This window comes from Benincasa hispida, chromosome 4 (genome assembly GCF_027475165.1).
Source record: "Benincasa hispida cultivar pf3 chromosome 4, pf3_genome.v1.1, whole genome shotgun sequence".
NCBI lineage: Eukaryota > Viridiplantae > Streptophyta > Magnoliopsida > Cucurbitales > Cucurbitaceae > Benincasa > Benincasa hispida.
The window spans coordinates 54,803,990-54,818,392 of NC_143481.1; the positions used below are offsets into that span (position 1 = coordinate 54,803,990).

The 14,403-nt window shown below is 34.4% G+C and overlaps 1 protein-coding gene across 1 annotated transcript; it reads left to right on the forward strand.

Moving 5' to 3' along the window:
• The first annotated feature begins 8,248 nt into the window (after nt 1-8,248).
• Nucleotides 8,249-11,365, forward strand: LOC120075287 (small ribosomal subunit protein uS8my-like). Its single transcript, XM_039028513.2, has 4 exons — nt 8,249-8,619; nt 8,754-8,885; nt 10,340-10,500; nt 10,950-11,365. The coding sequence occupies exons 2-4, from the start codon at nt 8,756-8,758 to the stop codon at nt 11,046-11,048; spliced, it is 390 nt and encodes a 129-aa protein (XP_038884441.1). The 5' UTR covers nt 8,249-8,619; nt 8,754-8,755; the 3' UTR covers nt 11,049-11,365.
• The last annotated feature ends 3,038 nt before the right edge of the window (nt 11,366-14,403 follow it).

Sequence of the window (14,403 nt, forward strand, 5' to 3'; positions counted from 1 at the left end):
GATTGGTTATATTTGTGGATTTAGAAATAAATCTACAGTGTGAAAAGTGCAGCTATCGATCTTTATGGAGTGATCGGTAGTTAATGAAAATTGATTAATTTAATTAAAGAGTTTTAATTAATCTTATATCATTGAAGCTTCTAATATGTAGGTTCATAAGGTCTCCTTGTTAGCTCACTAAAAGATATATAAGAGGAATGGTTTGAATTGTTCAAATCAATTACATATTAATAAGATTAATATAATATGGTTAATTATAGATGTGATCTATAATTAAGAGAGAAAAATATTGGAATAAGATTCAAATATTAAAGAGTTGTGTATATATAAATATGTGATAATTATATGTTGATTAATTCTATATTAAATATGATTTAATATAGTCATTTAATTGATTCATTAATGGTTAATTAATTTTTGAGACGTACAGAAAAATAAACATGTGATGTTTATTTATTTATTAATTAATTATATATATTAAATTGGATTTAATATACATGGCTATTTAATTATTGATCTAATTAATTAAATAAAAGTTATTTAGTTAAATTAGAATGAGAGTAGGAATAGGAAAGACTAGAAGAAGGGGTTCAACGCTCCTCTCTATAAATAGGTCTTCACGACCTATGTTTATGACATAGTTGAATTAGAAATTCTAAATCCTAGTCTCCTACTACTTCTCTCAAAATCTCTCTTCTTTTCTTTACTACTTCTTCTTCATTTTCCAAGTCTTGGAGACCACACATCCAATTCTTAGAATCCTAGAGAATAACATGTTTCACTTACAATGGTGTCCCTTGATCATTGAGGAGACGTTCCGGAAAAGACGGAGAGGAAATCGTGAAAAATTTAGGAACCTACGAAGGTAAGTTTTAACTCTTCCCTCTTTTCTTCTCTTAAATGCATGTTCATCTTGATTGTTTATCCATTATGTTATTATTTTTATACGATATTTTGTTTATGTAAAATCGAAAACAAAATTGCAAGGCGATCATTTGCAAATATGATTTGTAAAAAACTGTGGTTTGGGCATAATTTATGTTATAGAGTTTGTATTTGTTGTTTGTTGATTCGTTCGTGGCTATTTCGGTCGACTTCTGGAGAAAACGAGGCCAAAATAGGAGGAGAAACGAATGAGATTGCAACTGTATAGTGGTCTCTGTACAGTAGCGCTGCAACATTGTGCCCTAGTGTTACAACGTTGTGATTAGACAAACGAAGTACTCTATCCATAGCGTTGCAACGCTAGGTCACAACGTTGCAACACTATGAGACGAAAAGAACAAAGCGGTTTGTGCCCGGTTTAGTTTGTGGCTCCGTTGGTTCGTGTCTGGTTCGATTGGTTCGAGTGATTCGTGGCCAGTTCGAGTGCTGGCCAGTCTGGTTCATGCAGTTCAAGACCCGGTTTGCTTGTTTTGAATCGGTTGACCATTAATTATGTAATAGATAGTTATTTTTATTAATTAAATTAATATAAGTGTTATATTGTTATATTAATTTAATTAATATTTTAGGAGTCTAATATCGGTCCAATAATTATTTTTAAATTATGCATTTGATGTATGATTTAATTTTAATTTTATATATGTCATAGTGTATGCCATATAGTAAAAATCCCACTATAGGTTTTGCATTATTCATGCATCATTATTTATATTTTAAATGTTATAACATATAGTTGCATGATTTAATTTTATAGCATACTATTGCATCATATAATATAAGTCTTATAGTATATGTTTGCATGCATTAATAACATAGTCATGCATCATTTATATCATAAGTGTTATAATATTTAGTTGAATGTATGTTATTAAATATATCATTACTTTATTATATAAATGTTATATATGGTTAGTAATGAAATAGAATTGCATGAAGCATGACACCACCTTAGGTAATTTATAATTGTTATAATTTTACTAAGTAATGAATGCAATTGTATGATTTTAATTTATTTAATTTATTTTATAAAATTTATAATTAAATGAAATTAGAAATTAAAGTCAATAATTCAGAATTTCATGCAAACGTTAGATTCAAATCATTTTTTAAAATAGTTTTAAAATATGATTCACATAGACCAAGATCACATTTCTAATAAGATTAGAAATTAAGTTTAATCTTCAGTCTAATAGGAACAAATTGGTACTTAATTAATAGATTAAATTTGTAACAAATGTATCTATAAGAGACATTTTGTCTAAGGCTAGGTCTGTCTAGGCTGGGGTATTTAAGTTGATAGAAACGTAATACCCCTACCTGGGAACCTACCTAGAAAGATGAATTAGAAAGATTTGCTACAAGCATACAATTGTTGATTTGTTGGGGATGATGCCCTAAACTCTCGTTGGGTCTTGTAGTTTGTAAACATTGTATTGAACAAACGCTTGTGATGTAATAATATATGATATTTTCTTCAATGTTGTCTATGAAATATGAGACATTTTAATTGCTTTACCACAAACCAATAAACTAAGATCCCTGATTGCCATTGTAACTTAAGCATGTATGTGGAGACATACAGGTGGATCATGCCATAAGTGATAACCAAAATGGTATGTAGTATATGGATATAGGAGGGAAACCTTATCCTGGTAACACTACGGATGTGGCCCGCTTTATAGATTGTTACAAGTGTTGTGACATGCTATAGATAGTCTAATCTTGATCATTCATGTGGAGACATGCGAGCAGGACGTCCTATACAAAGGAGTTTGTATAAGACCACACCATGAAGTGTATTAGTCTCATTATATAACGTCGTTCATGATAGAGACTTCACTTCACTAGGATGACCATAGGTAACATGACCTCAATCCTGAGTGAGTTGGAAACTTTTGCCTTTGAGGGCGGTCCTTTGATTTGCATGGGTGCGAGTGGCCAGATTGCCAACTCAAACCTACCACTTTGGGGATTCGTCTAATTGGGGAGCTGGGAATTCAACTACACAAGATGAAATTCACTCCTTACCCGAAGCAGAGGTAAGTAGATAGATTGCTCCCTTAAGGGTTGATTCCAGGGCTTGAACGATGTGGTGCCACACACCTTCTCATCACTTGAGAGGTGTTCACACATAGTAGAACTATGTTGTATTGTTCATTAGAGGGATCAGTGGTACTTAAAAAGTTAGATGTAACTACAGGAGCAAAACGGTAAATTAGCCCAACTGTACTTACGAGCATCTGTGAAGGATTATTGTACTGTTGACTGGTTATATCTGGTGGATACAGAAATATATCTGTAGTGAAAAAAGTGCAGCTATCGATCTTTAATGGAGTGTTCGACAGTTAACGGATGGTAGATCTCGTGGTAAAGTGTTTAGTCAGCTATTCACGTACCGTTGGAGCTTCAAACTACAGGTCCATAAGGTCCCCTTGGTAGCTCAATGAATTCAAGTAGAGAATAAGTTTTTGGATCAGTTTGAAGTGTTCAAATTTACAAGAGGGAGTTTGATTATATATAATATGATGAAACTGGTCAATTATATATGATATAGTTGACATGATGTATGAGATACATTAATTAGAGGAAAAAGATATAAATATTTTATATCAAGTAAAGGAGAAAAGAACTATGGTTTATATGTTACATATGATGTGATATTAAAACTATAGGTTATAAGTATAATATGATAAGTTAGTTATTATATTTATTTATAATTAAACAATTATGAAATAATTGTTAATAGTTTTCTCCATAACCGTACGTGAAAGTGGGAGGTTGCATTCAGTTTTCAGGATAAAATGAAAATAGTTTTCATTTTGCAAGAGAATCGGATAATCGCTTCACAAAGTTGTACACTGCCCATCGTATAGCTAATGAGAGCCTACATGACAGCTCAAGTTTTCCTAAATGATTGTGTACACACATAGTCGACCTAAACGATCGTATAGCTTTTACTAAACGATCGTCTAAACGATCATCCTATTTTACTAAACGATCGTGCACCCTTTATTAGACGATCAAACACTAGTTTATACAATAGACTCCAAACCTCTCCTACTTGCTTGATCGTTGTATACGATTGTTCTTTCCTCCTTCCTTCTACCAAATCCAACAGAGCCCACACTTCCTGGATTCTCACTCCGAGAATACCAAGGTCATTGAGTGGTGGTTTCCAAGTTGCTGTCTATTCGTGTAGAAGACCATTCGTTTGCTGAGCGACAGCGAGATTTGGTAGACGATTTCCTTGACATTACAGTGACAACGAGTGGGGTTGATCTTGACGAGAATGAGAGATAAAGAGAAGAAAAGTTCTTCAAAGGTGAGTCTCTTGTTCCTTTGTTATTCATTTATTGAAAGCATTTCGTAATTTATTCTATGATGCATAACTTGTATGTATGTTTGGGAATGCTTGTTTTTCTGTCACAATGAATTTGGAATGATCTTGCTTTCGCTCATAGGTTCTCTTTGATAAGAGTTCCTTCAATTGGTATCATAGCCAAGTTCTGATATTCTAAATCCATTGTTGTATAGAATACCATTTACATTCTTGGTGGGTAAAACATGTCTGCATTCTGTTTAAGTGTCAAATAATTTTGTGGATGTGGATTAATGGTATTTTCTGGGATGATGCCTCTTGTTATTTAATTCTTTTACATTCAAATTTAATTGTAAGGGCCTCTGTGTTTTTGGGCCATATTAAATTGCTATCGAGTCTATAATTCAAAGAGTTTGAGTCACTGTGAGTCGCTCGTGATGAAGTTTCAAGGCAAGAAGTTGCACTATGCTTTGAGGAAGAAGACAACCAAGTGTTGGTCAGGTCATGTAAACGATTGGGTAAGTGCTCGTGTGATACTCATTAGCAAGGTTGGTGCACGTGCACTAAACAGTCGTGTAGCTCAACAAGCTTCATTTCTTAGTCCTTGACTGCACGATCGTGGAGTAAATGTTACTTAAGCGCTTGTTCTATGATCGTCTAGACGATCGTGATTCACAGCAACATCGTAGTCTAAACGACCGTTTAGACTTGCATGTTTGAATTTGGTGCGCTAAGCGATCGAGTGCCTCATGCTTCATCGCATTGTAAATGGTACTCAATCATTGTTAAACGATCGTGGATACTCAGCCAGTATACTAAACGATCAGGGAGGCTTCGTCCGGGCAGTTCAAGATCCGATTCGCCTGTGAATTGGTTTACTCGATGGAGTTATGTAATAGATAGAATTTTATTTTTGGTTTTGCGGCTGATCATCCCGGTCCATTAGTCTTTGGTGAATGTACATAGGATGTATGTTTGATTATATGTTATATGGTATTCCATGTAGTTGAAATGTCATCTTAGGTTATGCATTGGTCATGCATCATATCTATATTGTAAGGGTTATGATATAGTAGTTTGCATGATTTAAATTACATAAGAGCATGCTCATGCATAATATAATATAAGAGTTATATTTATGCATGCATTAAGCATAGACATGCATCATCTTTATATTATAAGTATTATAGTATAAGGGTATATGGAAACATGTTTGCTTTGTTCATTACAAGTATAAAAGTGTTATATATAGTAATGAATGGACATTGCATGAAACATGACACATAGGTTAAATTTATAAGAGTTATAAATACCTAGTTGTGCATAGCAATGTGAATAGATTTTGGTTGTTTTTTTTCTAAGTGTTATAAAGAAAATTAGAACTAAAATCAATAAGAAAGACATACATGTGAACTTATGCTTGAATCATGGTTTTAAAGGAGTTTTAAAACTTGGTGGAATAGACCTAAGATCACGGTTCTAACAAGATTAGCAACCTAAAATTTAATCTTTTAATCAATTTAATAGGATTAAATTGACTAATAAAAGATTAAATATGTAGCAAATCTATCTATAAGGGACCTTTTGTCTAAGACGGGTTCTGTCTAGGCTGGGGTACTTAAGCTGACGGAAACGAAATACCCCTATCTAGGAACCTACCTGGAAAGGTGAATTAGATAGATTTGATGCATGCATGTAAATTTGAGAACAATCCGTTAAAGATTTTAATGGGACTACTTGAACTTGTTTAATTTCAAAGTTAAGAGTTGTTTTTTAGCAAATTAAATTGACTTAGACAAAATCAGTAGTAGGATGGTCTAAGTTAATGAACCCCTAGGTATATTCAGTGGGAGGTATTTAGGATATATGATACTTCATTTAAACCTCTTCGTGTTTCTCCCTTTATGTTCACACCGTGAGATCTATCCTCGGCCTCATGGCACCCTGGGAGTGTCCTCCTAAAGGATGGTGCTTGGGTAGGTCAATATTAAGGTGAATGAAGAGAATTTTCATAGTAAGTGGGAGCGAGACGTGTGACAACATATCCCACGGTCTCTCTCGTTAGGTTAGATAACATTTCTATGCATCGCCTTGAGGCACCCTAGGAGTGTCCCCATATAGGATGGTAGTTTTACATGACTCTTTATCTGATCTCCTGTTTAAGATAAGGTCGCTTTAATCTTTTTTCCTAATCTGCTTTTTTCCTACGGTGGGCGCATTAGGGCGGGACTCTAGGGCCGAAAATGAGGGGTTACACTTACGCGGAATTGTTAAAGGTTAACAGTTCTGGATCGAAAAATGGTGACTGTTAGTGTTAGTTCAAGACTTATTTTTGCGTAACGGTTAAGAATGTCTCATCCCAGTGAAGGGGCATTTGATCACCCCACCAGTGATGTTTGTCCTGTCTCGTTAGGGCATCATTGCAAAATAGAAGTCTTTTCACTTAGGGTACTTGGAAACTATTTTGCTAAAAGTAAAATTGGTGTTAAAATGTGGTATTGCATAGACTCATTAAGTTTGTTCGTTTTTCAACAACATAATTATGGCTACCGCCACATTAGCTTTATCAAGTGCCGACAAACTGACTGGCGAAAACTACGCTAGTTGGAAGCACACGATCACAACCATATTAATCATTGATGACCTAAGGTTCGTCCTTATGGAGGAGTGTCCTCCTATTCCACCTCCAAATGCCACTCGAAATGTTCAGGAGTCCTATGAGCATTGAACACGGGCGAACGAGAAGGCCCGAGCTTACATCTTGGCTAGTCTTAATGACGTTTTTGCTAAGAAGCATGAGCCTATGGTCCCAGTGTGTGAGATCATAGAGTCCTTGTGGGGGATGTTCGGACAACTGTCTAGACAGCTCAAGCATGAAGCTCTCAAATGCATCTTCGACTCCAAAATGGAGGAAGGCACCTCTATTTGTAAACATGTGCTTAATATGATGGTCCATTTCAACGTGGCGGAGATGAATGGGTCACGTATCGATGAGGACAGCCAGGTTAGCATAATCCTGCATTCGTTGCCGGATAGCTTCTTGCACTTTGTTAGTAATGGTATACTAAACAAAGTGACTATACCCTTACAACTCTCTTCAACGAGTTGCAGACATTCCAATCCTTACTGAAAAATAAGGAAAAGAAGGTTGATGAGGCAAATGTTGCCTCGTCATCAAAGAAGTTCCATAAAGGTTCGACACTTTGGGCACGTGTCATGGCTAACCTCTTGTTAGCCCTGGGTGTGCTATCTGCCCACTCGATATGGCTTACTCGCCATGTCATATGCTTTGAGATTCAGGGGTCTGACATTGTGACTGTAGTATAAATTAGTTTCTTTCTAATTTAGGTAAAGAGGGAGGAAAGTTAGGCCGTCTTAAAGAGCATTTTGCTCGGTTGGCCATTCTAGGTCAAAACTCTGAGATTTCCTTCAATTATGGTTTGTAATTGTAAATTTTGGCATCGTGAGTCAGATTTGATGAACGATTGAAGTCCACAACGTTGGTTTTTAAGGTTTGTAGGGTTTTTCTTTGAATTTTATGAGATTTATTATGAACTCTTCTTGAATCTTCTTGTTTCTTATTGATTTCCTTTCTTTGATTTAATTTCTAGAGCAAGCATATAGGTAGATTAAATTGACAACTCAATTTCTTATCTGTCTTTGCTATGCATGATTTTTAATATCCGTAATTGCATTGAAAGCATGCTTAATTCAGTAGCAATAGGTTTTAGTTTGAATAATGGCATGATTTCTAGTCTTCTAGGATCACCTAATTGATAATAAAACTTAAAGATTGGAAATACATTTAGATTTGACCATTCTTGCTTAATGTTCTAATCAATCCAAGAACGTAATGCAATTAACTAAGTAAGTAACCTTCGCAAGCTTAGTTAATTTAGGAACGACATGTTGATTTTCATTAGGGAGTTTGTTAGGACTTTCCCTACATTCTATTAGACTAAAGAAATAGTTAATTCAAGAATGTTTTCATAATTAATCAATGATTAGATTCATTGAAAACCGACAGTCTCTAAACTGGCGAATATAATCTTATGTTTGATTTCTCTCCTTCTCACTCTATCTTACTTTTCCAAATTTTAATTTCAGCATTTAGTTTTTCCCGTCGACTACACAATTATATATGGAACCTAAATTTTATAATTTCGAAAATTAGCCCTTCAAAAGACTAATCCCCATAGTACTGAATGCGGGAAACTGGCTGCTCTTCCGGTCCTCTGTTCCGCCGATCAGTAAGTTCTCGAGCCGTCTCTCTCAAGCTAGGGCTGAGCCAACCATTGCTCCGCCGTCATTCGGCGTTTTCTCGTCTGCTTCGCCGGTGTTCAAAGAGGCCGCAGGTTAAATTACAATCAATTTCCATGTCCAAATTTCCTTTTGCACTAGTCTTGCTTAGAATTGTCTCGGTAACGTGGGAGAACGCTATGATAGAGGAAATTTGGTCTCAGGTTTTGTGTTTTTTGTGTATTGCAAGATATGGGAAGGAGGATTTTGAACGATGCATTAAGAGCTATTGTCAATGCTGAGAGGAGGGGAAAATCTATGGTGGAACTGAAACCCATTTCGACTGTCATGTCTTCTTTCCTTAAAGTCATGAAAGATCATGGTAAAACCTACGTTTCTTTAGCTTTTTTGGATGCATATTGCTTTAAGTCCTATTTATTGCTTAGGATTTCTATTCCAGTGTTTTACTTCATGCCGCCAAGTGATAGATGCATATTGGCATTTCCTTCATGTTGAGCTTCTTCGTGATTATTTTCTATATTTTCTATGGGGTTGATTTGTTTATTTCCCTTGATTTCATTGTTTCTGTGAATATATTGTTAATGAATGAACATTTCAAGTGCAAAATGATTTCCATCTCTTGTTTTGTATTCGAAAGGAGGAAAAAAGCTTAGTTGGTCAACTTGCCTCCTCTAGGTTTTACTGTGATTGTACTGCTGCTTATTGCTATGTAATTGTTGGCTAGCCTAGAATGACTTGGAGTTGGAAGATTTTGAAAGCTTTCATTGTGGAGATATAGACCTTTTATTCTCTGTTTCACTATTTTTTGTTGATAGAGAATGAGTTGGTAAAACTTTTGCGACTAACATCAAATCAAATACAATGAACCTCCAATCAACTTCTGCTCATAAGGATTCTGAATTGTTTTTTAATAATATTTTCATTACTTACTACTTGACTGCGCATGTTTCTCCCTGGGCCTAATTGTAGATTCATTGCTGCTGTAAAATTTGAGTTTGAAACCTCTTTTTTGATGTACAATATTCAGAAAATTGAAACAACCTTGGGTCCTACATTTTAGATTACAACTTCATCCAGCTCCTTATTAGTTAGAATGCAACCTGGCATGATTTTGCTTCTATGTTCACCATGACTATGAGGATCTAGGAAGGCTTTAATTCAAACAACTTGCCTGTATCTTTAAGACTTCATTGAAGATTTTCCAGTGTCTATTAGCTCTGACAAACATGGTCAGACTCCTTCCTGCTTCCAGGCCCTATGGATTATGTTTATTCTAATTTTACTAGGATCTAACGCAATGGGCAGCAAGTTTGTTGAATACGTTTAACTTGAAATTTATTTCTTCAATTCAACTGATCATCTCATATTGAATTGAACTTTTATAGTGATCAAAATTTATGATTGCATTGCAAGTCATTTGTAGTCCAAAAGTTTGATATTTGCCTATCCTAGAGTGCACTATTACCGTTGGATACCATTGTAATTCTAATAGAACAGGGAGGGGAAAAATCTGAATATAGCAATATTGGAAGTTATATAATGTGTACACAGTAGTTTGCTGGTTAGTATGAGTCCTTTTCATCGTAAATTTTATGAAAGTAGGTATACCGATTTCTTTTCCAGACTTTGCTTATTTGTTATTTTGATGTCATTGAGTTGTAAACTATCCATCTTCACTGCTAGTATTGACGATTCTGATACTACTAATTGACATTTTTTTTAAAAACAGTAAATGTAGTGTTACTGTTAAGGGCTTCATATTAATGATCTACTCCGTAAGTTCATCTCATTTATGTATTCAAATTTTATGTGAAGGATATATCAAGGACTTTCAAGTTCACGATCCACAAAGAGTCGGAAGGATAACAGTTGAGCTGCAAGGTAGGATCAAGGATTGCAAGGCTATCACCCACAGGCAGGACATCAAGGCAAAGGATATTGAAGCTTACAGATTACGAACACTTCCAACACACCAGGTGTTTTAACTAATATATTTTACATTTGAATCTGAATGGATTCGTCAGTCAATCTTTATTATATCTAGTTGTCCACTTTGGTCATTTGTCTACCCACGTTGAATTGAATCAACCAATGTGGTCAGTTTGCATGTCATTAAGTTAACATTATAGGCTGGCAAAGACTATATAGGATCATAATTCAAAATTTAGAGACAAACGATTAATTTTTTCTTTTTGAAGTTTAGAGGCTAAATAAATGTAACCATCAAAATCTATGACCACTTTCTTGTTGCTAAGATACTTAGCCGAGTAGGTCTTGTTTATTTAACGAAATTTCTCACTCTCCCTTTTGTCTGCAGTGGGGCAATGTCATGATTTCTAAATAGCCTATTCTGACTGGGTAAATACTTGGCAAAGTAGTTCTTTTGTTTATATTAACCAAATATTTTACTCTCCTATCTCTACAGTGGGGTTATGTTGTGATTACTACTCCAGAAGGCATCTTGGATCATGAAGAGGCAATGAAAAGGAATGTTGGGGGTCAGGTCCTTGGATTCTTTCATTAGAGAGCCTCCTTGTTTGGCTGTTCCTTCATTTGTGAGTTCTTTTTTCTTTTTCAGATGTTTCCCATATTCTGCATTGGGATCTTCTTATGGCTTAGTTTTCTTGTTTGTGGCCTTTTGATTTTCTATTATTAAATGGTGTATGCTTTAGTGTCATATAAGGCAGGCACTGTGGTCCTCTTTTTTTAGTCTTGTTGCTTCCACCAGGAATGTAAGCATAATGTCAGTTTTGAACTTCCACCAGGAATGAGACATAAGAGTAGATAAAATTCCTTGCACTGGAAACGAGTGTAATCAATTATATTGCTTTTCATTAGAAATGATTCCAATATAACCTATATAGGGCCTTTGCCAATAACTTACATTTGGAATTGAGGAGGAACACCCAGATATTTCTCAATTGTAAAGTGGTAATAATTTGATTAGCATTTAGCAGCAATACCTGGGTTTTTATTAGAACTAGAGCAAGCAGCCGATTTTTTGCAAGATGATCTTGGTCGAAGTCATGTTTTGTTTACTTAGAAGATTTGAGTTTGATTTATGTGCCTATTTAGATACACTTAATGAGATAAAAGTTTCTTGTGGAAACTTGAACCTATAAAGTTTCTTGTGTTTTCTAGTTGAAACTTGAACCTTTGGGGATCATTTTTAGGTACATTTGAAGTTTCTAGTACTACGAAAGTACCATATTCTTTTTGTTTACTTCATAAATATTAGTTGATTTCATGTTAATGTTATAAACTACGTAGCACAATAAATGGAATAGAGGTAGTAGTATAGGAAAAATTTCCTTTCTTTGATTGTGTCTCTATTCACCTTTTTTTCATTCTTTTCAATCATGAATGAGTATTGAATTTATACAATCAACGTTTGTTTGTACGTTGTTGTTATATATATATATATATTATAAACACTTAAGAGTTTATTTTATTTTATTTGACGAAATTAATAGTTTAATTTTTACCCAAAAAAAAAATCTTAAATTCATTGAGGCCCACAACTTATTAACATCAATTATGTGACTTAGCAACTCCTTATATTGGACTTTTAAGACTAAACAACTCCACTCCTCTATCCAGATATCTTTAAAATGACAACAATACTTCTAATAGAAAAATGTAATGTTAAATAGTTTTGACGAAAAAGTGAATAAACATACTATAACCAAGTTGAGCTAAGTTGAGCATCGCATAACTGTTTTAATATATATTATTGTCCCTAAGGTCAAACTAAGATAAAGTGAATAAATGAACCAACAATGGTTTACTTTTAATCTAACTTTATGGGACAAATTGTACGGTTGACTCCTTTGACAAGATCCAAATAAAATCTAGCTCACTTTTTTAAACTTAGGGTATTATTAATCTTTTCTTGTGTCATCATCAAAATGAAATTATCAAATGGACCCACGATGAGACTCTCAATTCTCATTTCTTGCGTTTTGCTTTTTTTTTTTTTTTTTGTGAATTTTCTTTTTTTTTCACTCTTTTGAACATTAATGTAAGTTGTATAAATGCACAATCCAATAGAAAAAATTGACAACAGAGAGGATGGAGAGGACAAATTACCCACAACCCTTTTAAATCAATATAGTTCTACAAGTTATGTTAAGGGTGTATTTAAAGCAACTCTGAACTTTGGAAAAAAAAAATTCTACATACCTTCAACTCTTGAAAATTTTCTTCTCTCTAACATTTTTACAGTTCAAGCAATCATCAAACCAACTTTTTGCAATCACGTACGAACAAAAACATTCACATAGCTTTGAAATGTTGTTGTTATACACTTATACTAGCATTCATTAGTTTGAAACATTGGTTGTGAAATTAAAGTGATTAGTGATTCAGAATAGGGATGTTGTACAAATAGTCTTAATAATCACGGAAAAAACAAATAAAGTACCAACAACTTAAAATATAAATAACACACGGTGATTGGTAATCTAGTTCTGTAATATACTACATACGTCTTTGAGAAGTTTACCCAAGAAAGATAAATCCACTAATATGAAAAGTCTAGTGTTTACAACTTTGTGCTTATTTGTAAAGTCGTGACAATTACAATGACACATGTAACATTTAACTTATTGATCATCTAGGCTCCCCTAGATGAGAGACTCCCTCTCAATAGAACTTAGGCATCTCTTAAGTATGTGAATATTAGTGATGAATCACTTAGACTCCCCTTAAGTGTGAAACACATTCTCTTCAAAACTTTATTTTTCCACGTCAAACTCCATTTGATAAAACTTAGGTTCCCCCTAAGTTCAAGAATTCATTCTCTGATGAAGATGCCTTAGGATTCCCCTAATGATGAGAACTCTTTCTCAATTAACGATAGCTTAGACTCCCCTTAAGGATAAAAACTCTTCTCAAGATTGCTTTGAATATCTGAAAAATAAGAATAGAACAAACTGCAAAATAACACTCAACTTCTTACTTCACAACAACCAGTAGTACAAAGAGTTTCAGTGAAGACAAAGAAAACATAACTATGCTCCAAACTCAAAAATACATGTGGCAACCCTAGCAAGTCCACAAACTTACTCTTTTAACCAAAGTGAAAGAAGGAATAATTAATGTCGGTAGCCTATAAACAAGGAAAACCTTCAAAAATAAAACAAAGTAGAATAATACGGATAAGGAAATAAAATATTTCACAGAACCAGCATCCTGTGCAACATCCTGTGGGACATATTATGAGACAACATCGAAACAACCCAAGGAACAAGGTCCAATAATCTTAAACAAATATTTAGCCAATATCCAATATCTAACAGGTTGGTTTTGGTTGTGTGGGATTCATTAACATGGAGTTACATTTCTTGAGTGAGACAAGAGGCAGTAGTAGGAACGAGTGTTAGTAGCACGAGCCAAAAAGTTGAGCGAGGTTTGAGAGCCATGAGTAGGAATGAGTGTTAATGCGCAAGAGATAAAATTTAGCAAGAAGCAAACTTATTTTTGTTGCATTTTTTGTGTTGAACTTTTTTTTTACTTCTTCATTCATGGCCTATTTTTTGATTGATCTCCCTTTCGTATTCATTCGACCTGAGGCAAAAGAGAAGTCATTCTCTCATCAAAAGGTACTATTCGATAATGTCTATCTAGCAAACTCCCCGCTAACCCGAGTGAGCACTCAAATATCTGTCCTACATTCATTCGTGAGGGGACTCCTAATGGATTATTGAAACCCATATCAATAGGTCTTCCATTTTGCAAATAAGGCATATCTTCTCTAGGCAAAATTTTTGAAACAATACCTTTATTTCCATGTCTTCCCGCTACCTTATCGCCTACTTTGATTTCACGTTTTTGTGAAATATATACACGAATCATTTCTGGATCCATCTCACATCAAT

Bases quoted from the DNA above. Each gene is read 5' to 3' on its own strand.
- LOC120075287 (XM_039028513.2), top strand. From the start codon at position 8,756: ATGGGAAGGAGGATTTTGAACGATGCATTAAGAGCTATTGTCAATGCT. The intron at 8,886-10,339 runs GTAAAACCTACG...TTTTATGTGAAG, and splicing joins TAAAGTCATGAAAGATCATG to GATATATCAAGGACTTTCAA. The intron at 10,501-10,949 runs GTGTTTTAACTA...CTATCTCTACAG, and splicing joins GAACACTTCCAACACACCAG to TGGGGTTATGTTGTGATTAC.